General features: G+C 58.1%; 1 protein-coding gene across 1 annotated transcript; it reads right to left on the bottom strand.

Annotated features, from left to right (window-relative positions):
* Positions 1 to 3,110: 3,110 nt before the first annotated feature.
* LOC133755085 (telomerase reverse transcriptase-like) lies at positions 3,111 to 6,804 on the bottom strand. Its single transcript, XM_062185375.1, is given in 7 exon segments — positions 3,111 to 3,248; positions 3,858 to 4,029; positions 5,147 to 5,343; positions 5,573 to 6,030; positions 6,069 to 6,275; positions 6,278 to 6,542; positions 6,619 to 6,804. Coding segments are annotated over 7 exon segments (1,623 nt in total).
* Positions 6,805 to 17,258: the final 10,454 nt, after the last annotated feature.

Here is a 17,258-nt window from a genome sequence, read left to right as displayed (position 1 = left end):
GTCCTGGCTGCCATGGGAGGCCCTCTGTGTCAGTGCCACCCACACAGTCCCATAGGGCATGGCCCACACAGCCTCAAGATGCAGCAGTGGACAAAGGGCAGGTGTGCTGATGGCAGGCCAGGCCCTGCACAGCTTCCCTGCCGGGAATCCAGCCCCAGGCTGACCCCCAAGTCCAGCTCAGGATAGGTGGCAGGGGTCATCTGCACACACATGAAGGGGACACACGGGTGCTGGGAGCCCAGCCAGGGAGGACTCTGGGAGACACCGCCAGTGTCAGCACCCATGCTTGAGGGCAGAGGCTGCTGAAGTCAGAGTTCCTACCATGGGGCCTCACCAGCTGCCCTCCCCCACCAAGCACCCAGGCAGTCAGCCCCCACCTGCCCACCCCACCCCTGCTTCCTTCTGACCACAAACCCTGGCCTCACACTGCCAGACCAGTACCCACAGAGCCCCTAGCCTTTTCCCGGTGCCCTGCAGAAACACACAGCTGGCCATGCCCCCTGTGGCACCCGAGAAGGCATGTGTGTGTTATCACCCAAGGAGCGTCTGTGCTGGGAGCAGCTCTCACTGCCACAGGTGTGACCAAGGCCCGGCTGCAGAGGAGCTGAGAGCTAAACACCCCCTCAGCCCCAGCACTCCATGCACATCTGAGCCCACAGTGGGGGAGGCTGGCACTTAGCCCTCCTTCGTGACACCTCCTCCCCACGCCATTCTGAGACAGGTGGCGGTGAGCATGGGGTGTCACACAGGGGAGCCCATACCACAGGTGGCATCCCAGGGCTCAGCCCCATCCTGCTCACTTGAATGTCACTGCTGACAGCAGCTCTGAGCAGACAGCTGAGGGGACAGGAGCTCGTGGGACCCACAGGCATCTGCCCTGCCCTCAGCTCTGCCCTGCAGTGTCCCTTCAGTCGGCCCTCCCCTCACATGCTGTAGAGACCTCGTGGTTCACGACCTGCCCTCTGCACAGTGGACAGTGCAGGCAGGGCCCCCCCCCCACAGGGCTGGGAAGTGAGGGCAACGCTGTCCCAACACTGTCCTGTGGCCTGCAAACCCTACCATTGCCTTGAACGGCTCCAGATCTGCCCTTCCTGACCACACCTCGCCTGGCCACTCCATGCCCAGGAGCTTGGCCTGGAGGGGCCCTCAGGGGCTGGTGGTAGTGTTGGAGCCAAGAGTGGTGGTGGTTCAGTGGCCAAGAGGGAAGGGGTGGGGCATGGGGACAGAGACCCAGTGGACACCTAGCCTCCAGAAAACTCAGCCATGGATGTGTGGGCAGATGGACACTCACACATGAATGTGGACATGGCTTAGGGGCTACAGAGGGCAATGGCCGACCCATGTGACACCCCCATGGGCATAAGCCCTCGATGTGACATCTCTGACTGGCAGGGGCTGGCACAGGAGCAAATGCTGCCCTCATGTGGCCAGATGTGGCTGGAACAGAGGAGTCCACAGAGGGCCCCTCCCTCCTGGGCACCGTGTCCACAGGCAACAGCCCCCAGGGGCAGACAGGGCCACCACTACCACAAGGTCAGCTGATGGGGACTACAGTTAGCACAACCAGCAGGGGGCGCTGGAGAGCAGGGCACAGGCATCTTGGTTTTGGGGGGCGCTATCCCTCACAGTCACAGCAGCCTCCACAGGTGACAGCAGTGAGCCCGCCCCCTGGGGGTTCTGCCTCTGCCCCCCCCCCCCATCAGGAGCTGCTCATTGCTAAGGGCAGAGCTCGGGCAGCAAAGAGGCTCATGCTGTTTCACCTGTGGGGATCCCGCAAAGCAGCCACTCGACATTGCATCCCCTGTTGGCACTGGCTGGAGTCCTGGCTGCCCTGCTCCCACCCAGCTCCCTAATGGCCCTAGAAGGCAGCAGAGGGTGCCCAAGCACCTGGGCCCCTGCTACCCATGTGGGAGACCCGGATGGAGCTCCGGGCTCCAGCCTGGTTCAGCATTGGCTGTGACAGCCACCAGGGGAGCCAGTGGATGGAAGCTCTCTACCCCCCACCCTGTCGCTCTCAAATGAACCAATAAACCTTTGAATTATGAAAGCTCAGTTTTTTCAAAGTTTGGCATTTGGTGAAGCCTGAGAACCTGAGTGACAGCACAGCAGGGCCTGGGGTTCCCCATGGGCACATTGGCTTAGTCACAGGACAGTCTGGGGTCCCCTGGGCATGTCAGCTTAGTCACCAGGACAGTCTGGGGTCCCCTGGGCACATCAGCTTAGTCACAGGACAGTCTGGGGTCCCCTGGGCATGTCAGCTTAGTCACCAGGACAGTCTGGGGTCCCCTGGGCACATCAGCTTAGTCACCAGGACAGTCTGGGGTCCCCTGGGCACATCAGCTTAGTCACCAGGATGTCTTTTGGAAGCAGCAGCAAAGGGGCACATCCTGTGCCATAAAACCCGGCATGAGGCACCAGGAGCCCTGTCTAAGGTCCATGTCCATGTCCCCAGCTGTGACATCCTGGTAGGTTCTGGAATTGCTCACAGCAGCTGGCATGTCACACAGGTGCCAGCTTGGCCAGGCTTCAGGCTGCCCAAGCCACCCCTGCAGTGGGGGTCACTCCTTCACCAAGATCCGGCACTGATGCTGCCCTTCCTGTTCTCAGTTGGGTCCTTGGGACACATCCGGTCCCCTGCACGCTGGGGCCTGCCTGGGGAAGGGGGCTCCCTGCTCATCCTTGCCAGGCACTAGGCAGCGCCACACTGCCTGAGATGCGTGGCCCCAGCACGTGAACAAGACTCCCCCACGGCGGCCATGCCTCCACCTGCCCTGGCATCTGAGGACGGGAGGGGAGCCCACATGCACTGCTGCTTCCCTCGGCAGCCCTGGATCACGTGGGGGTGATGAGTGGGCCTGGGGTGAGACACATGCTCACAGGCCCATGCCCCACAGCCAGGTCTCCCATGAGCTGCCTTCTGGCTGTTAGTGGTAGGGTCGTGAGAGGTCTCAGTGGTGGACTCTGCTCCCCTGAGGACAGCAGGGAGGGGACTGACCTGAAGGAAGAAGGCCCCAAGGACAGGCCCTGCCCTGTGTCACAGATGACCCCTCCCCCAACAGCGATGTGCCCGGCTCCTCCAGCCTCAGTCCAGTAAGGTCTTGAAGTCTGCGTCAGGGCTGGGTCAGCTGCGGTCTCCAGGGACTCCTGGTGGAGCCCAGCACAGAGGCACCCAGCAGGCCGGGCCACTGCGCCTGCTCATAGTTGAGCATGCTGAACAGTGTCTGGATGCATGAGGTCCAGGGCTGGGCCTGGGGCACACAGGATGCAGCCTCAGGGGGGCTGCAGAGTGGCAGACAGCCCCAAGCCCACCCAGCTTCCCAAGGTCCTGGGAAAGCCCAATGTAGAGTCAGCCCTCAGCCCACAGGCTGGGACCTTGGGGTTCCTGTCACTGTACCCCAGGAACCCTCGCCTGGCAATACACGTGACCCTCAGGGATGCTAGGCACCCATCCACCTCCACCTGAGCAGCTGCCTGGGGCTGGGGTCTGCAGCACCCCCACCCACAGAGGCCAGGTCCTTGGAGTGACCACAGCAACATTAACTGATGACAAAATCACACCACCGTGGCAGAGGCACCAGCAGCCATGGGGGCAAAACCACAGAAAGAGCCACGGGGAGCAAGGGGAGCCACAGGACGAGTCCCGGGGTCCTCAGGGGGCAGCAACAGCTGTTCTTCCCACCCCTCCATGTGATGCCATGGCAGAATTCTGAGGGCCCTAGCCAGCTGCCCCCTGTGGGCTCCCAGGTCCAGCTGGGCACCTCCCTCAGCTCCTCGTCCACTCACAGTAGGACCCATCTTTGGGCACACAGGCACGAGCCCGTGAGCTTTTGTATGGGGTGAGATGGAGGCCGGGTCACCTTCTCCCTGCAGAATGTTCTGGCTCTCACCATGGAGTCTGTGTTCACGATGGGCTGCAGGCCTCTGGGCTTGGGGATGAAGTGCAGTCTGGCCGAGGACAGGGCCAACCTGGCCTGCTGCTGGACCTCTGCGTCCGACAGCTCCCACAGCTGCACCCGCTCCAGGCACTGCCTGCAACACGCTCGGGCCCGTGGTCAGGGCCGGGGTCAGGGCCGACCTGGCCTGCTGCTGGACCTCTGCATCCGACAGCTCCCACAGCTGCACCTGCTCCAGGCACTGCCTGCAACATGCCCGGGGCCGGGGTCAGGGCCGGGGTCACGGCCAACCTGGCCTGCTGCTGGACCTCTGTGTCTGACAGCTCCCACAGCTGCACCTGCTCCAGGTGCCGCCTGTAACACGCTCGGGCCCGTGGTCAGGGCCGGGGTCAGGGCCGACCTGGCCTGCTGCTGGACCTCTGTGTCCGACAGCTCCCACAGCCGCACCTGCTCCAGGCACTGCCTGCAACACGCCCGGAGCCAGGGTCAGGGCTGGGGTCAGGGCCGACCTTGCCTGCTGCTGGACCTCTGTGTCCGACAGCTCCCACAGCCGCACCTGCTCCAGGCACTGCCTGCAACACGCCCAGGGCCGGGGTCAGGGAACCTCGGTCCCCATGGACACAGCACACTCTGCAGTGTGGGGTTGGGGCTACAGACGCCCTTGCCCACCACAGACACCTCCCAGGAACCCCCACACGGGGGCCCAGGGCTCCCATCCCACACCCGGCACAACTTGGTGTAATCAGTCCTGATCCCTCAGTCTGACTCAGCAGAACCAGGAGCCAGCATCTCCGCCACTCAGGCCCCATCCCCCGATGCCACCCCACCAAGGTCATCCAGAGAGGATGCCTGTTCCCCCAGGTGTCCCTGCAGTGACCCAAGTCCCTCAGAAGTGCCCTGAGGGGACTGAGCCCAAGCATGAGCATACAGGGCCACCGTGGGCCAGCACAGGGCCTCCCCGCTGTGGACCAGCATGGGGCCTCCCCTCCACAGGCCAGCACAGGGCCTCCCCTCCGCGGGCCAGCATGGGGCCTCCATGGGCCAGGATAGGGCCTCCCCTCCGCGGGCCAGCACAGGGCCTCCCCTCCGCAGGCCAGCACAGGGCCTCCCCGCTGTGGACCAGCATGGGGCCTCCCCTCCACAGGCCAGCACAGGGCCTCCCCTCCGCGGGCCAGCATGGGGCCTCCCCTCCACAGGCCAACACAGGGCCGCTCAGCCTGTGGGGATCTGAGACACGGACACCACACACGTACCTGAGGCCCACACTTTGCAGCCTGCTCCAGACGCTCCTGCAGTAGAAGAGGAGCCGGTTCTTCTGGAACGTGGTCTCCTCAACATAGAAGAAGGACCTGAGCAGCCCCACCATGCAGGCGTCCAGCAGCCACAACAGGAACCTGGCCAGGATCCCCTCCCTCAGTCGATGCTCCATGGCCCGGGATGTTGCCACGCCCTGGAACGAGGCAGACCCCACAAGTGCACCCTCACAGGGCAGCCACGGCGGGAGTGCAGGGCACAAGGGACCCCTCACAGGAAGTCTTTATCCCTGCTCCTCTCCCCTGCCCAGCACATGACCCAACGTCCCCCACCCCACCCTGTCAGCACGGGACCTTCCAGTCCAGTGAGCGCGGGGCAGCCTCACTCACCACCCCCTCACCTCCTGGCTTGGCATTGGCCGACGCCCACTCACCTGGGCTCCGCACCCTCACCTTCCAGGTCAGCTCCTGCAGCAAGAGCTTGGAGTGCTTCCCCAGCGAGATGAACTTCGTGTTCCTCAGGAAGCAGCGCTCCTTGTGCCTGGAGCCCCAGAGGCCAGGGAGCACCAGGCGGCGTACGCCCGCAGGTATGCGTGCACCTGCCACGCTGTGCTGCTGCAGGAACCGCACCAGGCGCCAGGAGCCCGCGTCCTTCCGGGGGTCGGCGGCCGGCCCCTGCGTAGCCGGCCCCCGCAGCATCCGGAAGAGCGCGCCGTATGGGCACCATGCGTGGTTCGCAAGCAGCTTTTGGAACAGGGTCCGCATCCTCCAGTAGCGCGGGGACAGCCAGCGCAGCCTGAGGCTACCCCCGGACCTCGGCGTCCAGCCCAGGAAGATGCCCGGAGGCGCCGGGCTCCCGCTTGCAGTCCACTCCCTCAGATGCCCTGGAGGGCGTGGTCTCCGAACACTCGGCAGGTGTCACCGCGCAGGCCGCAAAAGGCCCGCGCCCCGAACTGTAGGCGGGTGAGCCCAGGGGCGCCCAGGCCTCGCCACCGCTGCTGTTCTGAACCCGTCGCGTGGACGCGGGGCCCGTCTGGATCCCACGCGCGCGGTGCAGGGGGCCGGGTCTCGGCTACGGTGCCGAGCTCGTACAAAGGCTGCCCGCACACCTGGTAGGCGCAGCTCGGGCCACCAGCAGGTAGAGCGCGCAGCGCGCCAGCAGGTGCACGAGCACGTCGTCGCCTACGCGGTGCAGCAGCAGCCCCCACGCGCCGCTGCCGCACCGCGTCTCGGTCACCGTGTTGGGCAGGTAGCTGCGCACGCAGGTGGTGAAAGCCCAGGGCGGGCCGCCGCGGGCGCCGTCCAGCAGCGCGAAGCCGAAGACCAGCACGTTTTTCGCGCCGCACTCGCAGAGCCTCTGCACGAACCTGGCCACCAGCTCCTTCAGAGAGGACACCTGCAGGGAAGGGGCCTGAGTCCCTGGGCGCCGCTCTGCCTCCGCCTCCCCGAAGCGGGTCCCCTGGGCGGCCCACCTGGCGGAAGGAGAGGGCGGCGAGGGGCGGCTGTGCGTCCCAGGGCACGCACGCTAGGCACTGGGCCACCAGAGCGCGGAAGGCCGCCGGGTCCCGGCGCCGCACGAACGTGGTCAGCGGCAGCACCTCGAGGTAGCGGCTGCGCAGGAGCGCGCGCACGGCTCGGCACTGGGGCGCGCGTGGCATCGAGGGGCCGGAGCCCGGCGGCCGGGCCTGGAGATCCGGCCGCCCGCGCGGGGGCTCTGGCAAGCTGTGCGCGGGCTGTTAGAGCCCCACGTGCCAGGACCCTATCGAGTGGCTCGCGCACGCCGGGCGGCCAGGCTCCCGCCGGTGCGCTAGCGCAGGGTGCAGAGGCGGCGGGCCTGGGCGGGGTCCCCGTGGAGGAGGCGGGGCGCGGAGGGGAAGGGGCTGGGCCCTGCTGGGCGGGGGCCAGGGTCGCGGAGCAGGGTCCTGAGGCGGTGCCTGCGCTCCGCCCACTGCCCTCCTTTTGCTACGCTCAGGGTCGCGTTGTCGGGGAGGGGCGCCCTGGAGGCCGTTCGCCCCTCTGGAGCTCAGGCGCTGAGTGTCCCGTGGCTCTGGGGTCATCAACCACGAGGCGGGGGCCCTGGCGGGCGTCTGGGTCCTACCCCGCGGCTCCGCACCTTCCCAGATGCGTCGGGGCCTAGCGAGATCAGGAGGGCGTGGACGGACCCAAGGGCTCCAGACCGTGACTCACTGCCAAGGGTCTGGGAACCTCGCCAGTCTCCGTGCCCGCGAGCACCGCGGGGTCGACCTAGCAAAGACGGGAGCGCCAAGCCTGTGCTCAGCCAGGACACCTGCAGGCGGCCGGGAGTGGTCGCAGAGAGCAGCATGGCCCACGGGCTGTTGGCGTTTGAATCTCTGGAAAGCAGGAGACACATGGGGCTCCAAGGCCCCTCCACGCTGGGTGTGCAAGCACTAAGTGCTCATAAACTAGCCCTAGCTGGCCGGGATTGCTGTTATCGGTGGTGGTGGCGGTGGTGGGCGCCTGCGGGGCCACCCTTGCGGGCGCTTTCTGCTTCTCCTGGGTGCCCGCTGCCCCCGATGGCCTCTCTCCCGGTGCACGCTATCTCCTCTCCCCCGTGTGTCCGCTGTCCCCCGACACCTCTGCCCCGGGTGCCCGCTGTCCCCCGACGGCCTCTCCGCTGTGTGCTCATTGTCCCCCAATGGTGCCCGCTGTCCCTCGACGGCCTCTCCCCCGGTTCCCCATTGCCCCCTACGGCCTCTCTCCCAGGTGCCCGCTGTCCCCCGACGGCCTTCCCCAAGGTGCCCTCTGTCCACCGACGGTTGTCCCCCGATGGTGCCCGCTGTCCCCTGAAGGCCTCTCTACCGGGTGCTGGCTGTCTGCTTTCTCCGAAGTGCCCGCTGTGCCTGATGGCCTCTCCTCCAGGTGCCGGCTGTCCCCTGATGGCCTCTCCCCCCCCACCCCGGGTGCCCGCTGTCCCCCGACGGAATGTCGCCCAACGGCCTCTCCCCTGGGCGCTCGCTGTCCTATGATTGAGCCCGTTGTCCTGCAATGGCCTCTCCCCCGGGTGCTCGCTGTCCCCCAACGGCTTCCCCCGGGTGCCCGCTGTCCCCAGAAGGCCTCTCCCCTGGTGTCCGCTGTCCCCCGACGGCCTCTCCCTCAGGTGCCAGCTATCTCCTCTCCCCTGGGTGCCCGCTGTTCCCCCACAGTTGTCCTCCGATGGTGCCCGCTGTCCCCCGATGGCCTGTCCCTCGGGTGCCCACTGTTCCCCGACAGCATCTTGCCCGGGTGCCCACAGCCCTCAATGGCCTCTCAACCGGGTGCCCACTGTCCCCCAATGGCCTCTCCCCTAGGTGCCCACTGTCCCCCAATGGCCTTCTTGCCCGGGTGCCCACAGTCCCCAACGGTCTCTCCCCTGGATGCTGGCTGTCCCCCAATGGCCTCTCCCTCAGGTGCCAGCTATCTCCTCTCCCCCAGGTGTCTGCTGTCCCCCGACAGCCTCTCCCCTGGGTGTCCGCTGTCCCCCGATGGCTTCTCCCCCTGGTCCCCTCTGACCCCGATGGCCTCTCCCCCGGGTGCCCGCTGTCCCCAGATGGCCTGTTGCCCAACAGCTTCTCCACTGGGTGCTTGCTGTCCCATGATGCAGCCCATTGTCCCGCGATGGCCTCTCCCTCAGGTGCCCACTGTCCTGATGGCCTCTCTCCCAGGTGCCCTCTGTCCCTCAACAGCCTCTCCCCTAAGTGCTCACTGTCCCACGATGGCGCCCACTGTCCCCCAACATCCTCTCCCTCGGGTGCCCACTGTCCCCCCGATGGCCTATCCCCTGGGTGCTTGCCGTCCCCCAGTGTCACCCGCTGTCCCCCGACAGCCTTTCCCCCAATGCTTCTTTCCTGGGTGCTCCCTCCCCCAACTGCTTCTCTCTGGGGTAACCACTGTCCCCCAATGGCCTCTTCCCCAGTTGTCCACTGTCCCTAGACAGCCTCTCCCCCGGGTGCCCGCTGTCCCCCAACGGTTGTCCCTTGATGGTGCCCGCTGTCCCCTGATGGCCTCTCCCCCAGGTGCCAGCTATCTCCTCTCACCTGGGTGCCTGTTGTCCCCTGACGACCTCTCCCCTGGGTGCCTGCTGTCCCCAGATGGCCAGTCACCCAACGGCCTCTCCACTGGATGCTTGCTGTCCCATGATTGAACCTATTGTCCCGCGATGGCCTCTCCCCCAGTGCCCACTGCCCCCGACGGCCTCTCCCCTGGGTGTCCGCTGTTCCCACATGGCCTCTCCCCCAGGTGCACACTGTCCCTGCACGGCCTCTCCTCTGGGTGCCCACTGTCCTCTGACGGTTGTCCCCCGATGGTGCCTGCTGTCCCCTGATGGCCCCTCTTCTGGGTGCCGGCTATCTCCTCTCTCCTGGGTGCCTGCTGTCCCCGCAGGACTCTCCCCCAATGGTGTCCACTGTCTCACGTTGGTCTCTCTCCCAGGTGCCCACTGTCCCCTGACGGCCTCTCCCCTGGGTGCCAGATGTCCCCCAAGGGTTGTCCCCCTATGGTACCTGCTGTCCCCCAATGTCCTTCCCACAGGTGCCCACTGTCCCCCAACAGCCTCTCCCCCAATGGTGTCTGCTGTCCCACGATGGCCTGTCCTCTGATGCTTCTCCCCTGGGTGCTCCCTCCCCCGACTGCCTCTCTCCCAGGTGCCCGCTGTCCCCCGATGGCCTGTCCCCCAGTGGTGTCTGTTGTCTCCAAACGGCCTCTCCCCTGAGTGCTCGCTGTCACCCGATGGCACCCGCTGTCCCCCGATGGTCTCTCCCTCGGGTGCCCACCCTCCACCGACAGCCTCTCCCCAGGTTTCCCGCTGTTCCCCAATGGCCTGTCCCCCCATGGCCTCTCCCCTGGGTGCTCGCTGTCCCATGATGATGCCCGTTTCCCCCAATGGTTGTTCCCCCATGGTGCCCGCTGTCCCGACAGCCCCTTTCCTGGGTGCCAGCTGTCTCCTCTCTCCTGGGTGGCCGCTGTCCCCCGACGGTGCCCACTGTCCCCCGACAGCCTCTCTCCCGGGTGCCCACTGTTCCCCAATTGCCTCTCCCCTGGGTGCCTGTTGCACCCAACGGCATCTAACCCGGGTGCCTGCTGTTCCCCAATGGCCTCTCCCCCGGGTGCCTGAGTCCCTCAATGGCCTCTCCTCTGGGTGCCAACTGTCCCCCAATGGTTGTCCCCCGATGGTGCCCACTGTCCCCCTATGGCATTCCCACAGGTGCCCACTGTCCCCAGACAGCCTCTACCCAATGGTGTCTGCTGTCCCCCGACGGCCTGTTCCCCGATTCTTCTCCCCTGGGTGCTCGCTCCCCTGACCACCTCTCTCCCGGGTGCCCACTGTCCCCCAATGGCCTGTTCCCCAGTGATGCCCACTGTCCCCCAACGGCCTCTCCCTTGGGTGCCCACTGTCCAAAGATGGCCTCTCCCCCAGATACCCGCTGTCCCCCAATGGCCTCTTCCCCGAGTGACCGTCTCCCTGGGTGCCTGCTGTCCCCCCACGGTTGTTCCCCAATGGTGCTTGCTGTCCTTTGAAGGCCTTCCCACAGGTGTCTGCTATCCCCCAATGGCCTCTCCCCCGATGGTGTCTGCTGTCCCCCGATGGCCTGTCCTCTGACGTCTTCTCCCCCGGGTGCTCATTCCCCCAACGGCCTCTCTCCTGGGTGCCCACTGTCCCCCGATGGCCTCTCCCCCTGGTGCCTGCTGCCCCCCGACGGTTGTCCCTTGATGGTGCCTGCTGTCCCCCAATGGCCTCTCCGCCAGGTGCCCGAGTCCCCTGATGGCCTCTCCCCTGGGTGCATGCTGTCCCACGATGGTGCCCATTTTCCTCCAATGGCCTGTCCCTAGAGAGGCCCGCTGTCCCCCAACGGCCTCTCCCCCAATGGTGCCCACTCTCCCCTCCCTGATGGCCTCTCCCCCAGGTGCCCGCTGTCCCCCAATGGTTGTCCCCCAATGGTGCCCACTGTCCCCCTACAGCCTCTCCCTCCCCCAGTGGTGCCTGCTGTCCCGACGGCCTCTCTCCCAGGTGCCCATTGTCCCCGATGGCCTCTCTCCTGGGTGCCCGCTGTCTCCTCTCTCCTGGATTCCCACCATTGCCTGACAGCCTCTTCCCCCAAGGGTGCCTGCTGTCCCGACGGCCTCTCTCCCAGGTGCCCATTGTCCCCGATGGCCTCTCTCCTGGGTGCCCGCTGTCTCCTCTCTCCTGGATTCCCACCATTGCCTGACAGCCTCTTCCCCCAATGGTGCCTGCTGTCCCGACGGCCTCTCTCCCAGGTGCCCATTGCCCCCAATGGCCTCTCTCCTGGGTGCCCGCTGTCTCCTCTCTCCTGGATTCCCACCATTGCCTGACAGCCTCTTCCCCCAATGGTGCCCGCTGTCCCCCATGGCCTCTCTTCCAGGTGCTCACTGTCCCCCATGGCCTTTCCCCTGACTGGGCCTGCTGTCCCCCCACGAACTCTCTCTCAGGTGCCTGCCGTCCCCTGACAGTCTGTCCCCTGGGTGCACGCTGTCCCCTGATGGGCCTGTCCCCAGGTGCCCTCTGTCCCCCGATGGCCTTCCCACAGGTGCCCACCATCCCCAACAGCCTCTCCCCTGGGTGCTCGCTGTCCCCGATGGCGCCCACTGTCTCCCGACGGCCTCTCCCCCAATGATGTCTGCTGTCCCCCGACGGCCTCTCCCCCGGATGCCCAAGTCCTCAATGGCCTCTCTCCCCGGTGCCCACTGTCCCCCGATGGCCTCTCTCCCCGGTGCCCACTGTCCCCCGATGGCCTGTCCCCGACAGCCTCTCCCCTGGGTGCCCAATGCTCCTGATCACCTCTCCCCTGGGTGCCCGCTGTCCCCCAATGGTCTCTCCCACGATGGTGCCCGCTGTCCTCCAGTGGCCTCTCCCCCAGGTGTCTGCTGTCCCCCAACGGTTGTCCCCCAGTGGTGCCCGCTGTCCCTCTATGGCCTCTCTCCCGGGTGCCCACTGTCCCCCAATAGCCTGTTCCCCTGGTGCCTGCCATCCCTCCATGGTCTCTCTCCTGGGTGTCCGCTTTCCCCCAGTGGTGTCTGTTGTCTCCAAATGGCCTCTCCCCTGAGTGCTCGCTGTCACCCGATGGCGCCCGCTGTCCCCCGATGGCCTCTCCCTCGGGTGCCCACTATCCCCTGACGGCCTCTCTCCCACTTGCTTCAAGTGTTCCATGAAAAGAAATTATTTCAGATCTGTCACGTCACATGCCTCAGTTTCCCTACATTTAGAGTATTACATGTCCTTCTAGTTCTAACATTCTCTCTTCCCCTGTCTTGCCCACTCTCTCCTCATTTGATTTCAGTATTGATCCACACATTCATTTTTGATTAGAGATGAAAAGTTTGTAATTCACACCTTTCATTTTCACAATACAGCTTTTAGGGTTAAATCATTTAGACATTCCTTAAGTGGAGAAAGTCATTCTGACTCTGAAGATCAACAAAGATTTGAAATTATACAGTTAGCTCAAATGAGAAATTACTTTTAACTATTCATTAACTAGTTTATTTGAATATACCCTTAGAAATTACGGAAACTCCAGTCAGAAATTCTCTCTGAAACCAGATGTTACATGAGGGAACATAATAAAGTTCATGGAAAATTCAATAAAAGGTTAGTTTATTCCGGTGCAGTTTTTAAACTTATGCAGCTTTTTTTTTCTATTTATTTATTTATTTTTATTCTTTTTATTATTTAAACATGACAGATCTGAAGTTATTCTTGTATTCAATAACTGATGCAGGTCCTGCATCCTCTATCCCTTACACTGGAAATTCTGATTCAGTAGATTTGGGCTGGGATTTAGAGCCTGTCTTTAAAAAGTAAACTAAGTGATCGCTCAGAGACTTACAGCTCATAGTGCTACTTGTCGTCTTTTGGATAAATCCATGATCAACTTGATAAAGAAAAAATGGAGGGCAAAAACCTTAAGACTTCCTCTTCTCTACTCCTCTTTTATAATGAGTGTGGATGGATCCTACTCCACTTTGAGATAGTTAGGATTATAGAATCACATATTGAAGAGTCATGATGTACCAAACACCCCTCATGACAGATGCTCATCCAGTCTCTCCAGTTATTTCAGACGTGTGTTTTCCTACCATTTTATTGGTAGGCATGCATTAGACATGAGTTTATTATACATGCCAAATATGATATCAAGCTCAGAGCTGGCAGTCAATTAATGTTTGTTGAATGAATAAGCTTGTCTCTTAACAAATCAAAGCAACTGCATACTAAAGCTTGTTCAAGAAAAGTGTACTTTCAATGGCATTTGTAGCTGGTATTTTCATGTTTTCTTTCTTCTCTCACTTTTGTTCCAGTTTTCCATTGACCTTGGACTAGTTCTATCAAGCCCTGACTCTTCAGAGAAAGAGTATTTTCAGTCTGTTTTTCCAATTATAATAGTTTGGTACATTCCTTTCATACATAAAACTGCTTTTGAACTAGAAAGTTAGAAGCCAAAATAACTTGATTTGAAAAAGCTCAATGGGAGAGGAGTTTTAACAGGTGAAGTATAGGAGATATTTTTAGGGCATTGACACTCTTCGTATGATGTGTAGCATGTAGTGGATGCATGACACTGTGAATTTAAGTACATGGAATTTTATAGGATGCAGAATAAACTTTATTACTACATTTAAAAATAATTTAGGATGTTCTGATCTTAGGAGGGATGTAGAATATAACTGTGTTACAAATGTGTGAAATAAGCTTACTTAAGGGGAAAAAAAAAGATATTATTGAAATTTGTCAACTAGACTCTCTAGGAAGTAAAAGTGACCATGAATTAAAACCCCAAAATGCAGTGAATTATTACCAGTTGGTTATTGAATTTTGTAACTGATTTTGTGGGCAAATGGAGCCGCAGAGGAGCTGAGGGAATACACCTGTCATCTGGGCACTCAGAAAAGGGAACATCCATATTTTTCTGTAACTTGAATCCCTGCAGGGAAATCTTGTGATGTTTCTTCCCAGAAGCATAGACTGTGTCGCTTCTCTGAAATGAGGTTCCTGGTTCAAGGTCTTTCCAAAATTTAGTTTCTTGTGCATCTTCAGGCAGTGTGGAAGTCCACCATGGCATCCTTCTATCTGACAAACAGTCATCATTGCTGCATACATTGTGCCCTGGGGGATGGATGGGCTCTCGTGGCAACAATGTTTGTCCCTACTGGGAAACTGCATCTGAGTGGGAAGAGACTTTGTGGGGTTGTGGCTGAATTTAGGAGCATGAGGAACACTGGATACATGTGTCACTACAGTGTCTGCCATACAACCCTTGCCAAATCCTTGCTTTCCCAGGAGCACTACTCAAAACTGCCAGGAATTCTGCATGCTCAGCACAGGACCAGCTCCTGAGGTCCTGGCCCCCCTTTAATGTAGTGATGTCATTATACCATTGCATGTGCTGGGTAGATGCTTCTGTAGACAGAAGCAGGAAGATGCTCACTTATTTCTGATGCTCACTGTGGAGGTCATGCATAAATCACATCTTTCTGAGTACTCACTGTTGAGAAGCCACCCCAAAGACACCATACAAATCTGTCATAAAGATCTAGAGTATTGGAAATGTCACATCAAATATCTCTGCTGTCATAAATTTCAGACAATACTAACCTTTATTAGGACAGTATACTGGATATTAAGGCAGTTTAGAGTGTGAAGCAAGTTTTGAAAATTGGAGGATAAAAACCTGGCCAGTAAAAATGCCTGCTTTCAACAGCTTAACTGTAACCACCTCTGTGAGTCTTATCCTTGTGTTGAATACTGTCACTCTTTCAGATAAATAGCTCTTTATAAAAATCTCTCCTGCGGCTGGTGTTGTGGTGCAGCGGGTAAAGCCACCATCTGTTATACCAGCTGCACTTTGGCTGCTCCACTTCTGATCCAGCTCCCTGCTAATATGCCCAGGAGAGGACTGGAAGATGACCCAAGTGCTTAGACCCCTGCACTCATGTGGGAGACCCAGAAGAAGCTCTTGGCTCCTGGCTTCAGCCAGGCCCAGCCCTAGTCCTTGTGCTCATGTGGGCAGTGAACCAAAAGATGGAAGAGCTCTCTCTCTCTTTCACTCTCTCACTGTGTAACTCTGCCTTTCAAATAAATAAAAATAAATTAAAAAAGAAACATCTGGAAAGAAAGAGAGAGAGAGAGAGAGAGAGAGAGAGAGAGAGAGAGAGAGAGAGAAACCTCTCCTTGCTAAATAAACCATTTGGAAATATCCCACTTTACAGGGAAGTTAACTTTGGCAGACTTCTTTGTCAAATGAAGTGTGTCGGAAGTAGCATAAAAAGTACGAGGATATTGGTACAAATATTGCTGCACATGCCCACTGTAACCAATACACACTGGTATTCAGGCATGTGATGAAGACATGAAAGTGTTAGTTAAGATGGACACCAATGGTGCTAAATGGTGGTGATTATATTCAGGGTTAGAGTGTAAATCTAGGACTTATTTTATGTTATAGGTGCTTATACTGCAAGCATGCAGATTGTATAGGTTCATGAGGCAGGATTATGTATGCCCAAGATCTTTGTCTGAACTCCTTTAGCTGAATAATATACATAAAAGTGGAAAACTGCGATTATTTCAACTTTATCATTCAGCATTGCTTAGGGCTTACAAATCATTTGTTTACAAACCATTTATTGTTTGTTTATAAACAATCTGTGCAAAACAGTTTAATGGAAATCTTAATGGAATTGGCCTAATAATCAAGTTAACATGAAATAAATGGATACCTAATATTCAACTTAACAGATCATAAAATTCAGTATATATACAATAATTATATTTTATTTGACTTTTTTCAATACTGTTAAATAGCTTTCTGAGTATATTTTCTGCACATATTTTGTTTGATTTGTGTTTTTACTTTTGAATGATACTGCAGGTGGCAATTTTAATATTCAACTTCTTTTTAGGACTTATAAATTTATTTGAAAGGCAAAATTATAGAAAGGGGGAGAAAGAGAGAGGAATCTTTCATCTGCTGGTTCACTCCTCAAATGGCCACAATGGCCAGGACTCAGCCAGGTTATAGTCAGGAGCCAGAAAGTTTATCTGGGTATCCCATATGGGTTAAGGGGCCCATGCACTTGGGCCATCTCCCGCTGCTTTCCCAGGCACATTAGCAGGGAGCTGAGTCAGAAGTGGAGAAACTGGTTTTGAATTGGCACACATATGGGATGTCAGCATTGCTGGCAGCAGCTTAATCCACTGTGCCACAATGCTAGCTCCCACATTCAAATTCTAATTCTTCACTGGCAGCCTAGACCTTTGTCTACTCACAATATACCTTGGTTGCTATTGCCTGCCTCTACTGTCATCAGTACATAAGATACTGCACTCCATCTTTTTCATTTCCAAAATTATGACATTAAATATCTAAACACCACCTTTCTATTCAGTCAGGGACCTAGCAGGGGGAAGCCAGAACCATGAAACATGGTTCTCTTAAGTAGCAACCAAAATGTTCTCATTTTCTAGAAAATTCCTGCATAGGTTATTAAATACATCCTCACATTGATTTAATAAAACTTATTTTCCAAAATTATGCAACATGAGGGGTTTAATGTGTACAAATCATGCATGGTATGGTGGTTTTATTATTTTGCAGATTAAGAGTTGTTCAAGGAAAGAAATCCCAGCACAGGTTTGGCAAGGGGCCAGCACAGTGTGACAGATTTTATGGAATATTGGGAGTTTACTCTCCTGAGTGGGAGATAGGTCACAGCCAGCTGGGCAACAATGAAACCTTAAGTAAAGATAAAGATATAAACTCCTATCTATATGCTGTCAATAGTTTTAAATTGTTCCTGAAAACAAAATGGTCCTATAAAGCTACAAAGCATTTCAGAGAAACACCTACTGGGACCAGCCTGAAGAATGTCTCACAGAGCTACTTTTTTAAAAAAGACTTATTTATTTATTTGAAAGTCAGAATTACACACAGAGAAAAGGAGAGGCAGAGAGGTCTTCTATCCTCTGGTTCACTCCCCAGTTATATATTTAGGGTAATTCTTTGGTGACTCTCATTTTCATTTGAGTTACCATGTTTGGTTTATCATTCTTGTCAAAGAGTGGTCAGTTTCCCTATATGTAGTGCAGCAGAAGTTTCAG

Source organism: Lepus europaeus, unplaced genomic scaffold (assembly GCF_033115175.1).
Source record: "Lepus europaeus isolate LE1 unplaced genomic scaffold, mLepTim1.pri SCAFFOLD_3_1, whole genome shotgun sequence".
Classification (NCBI taxonomy): domain Eukaryota; kingdom Metazoa; phylum Chordata; class Mammalia; order Lagomorpha; family Leporidae; genus Lepus; species Lepus europaeus.
The sequence above is the reverse complement of the archived record's forward strand: the minus strand, read 5'-3'. Positions and strand labels throughout refer to the sequence as shown.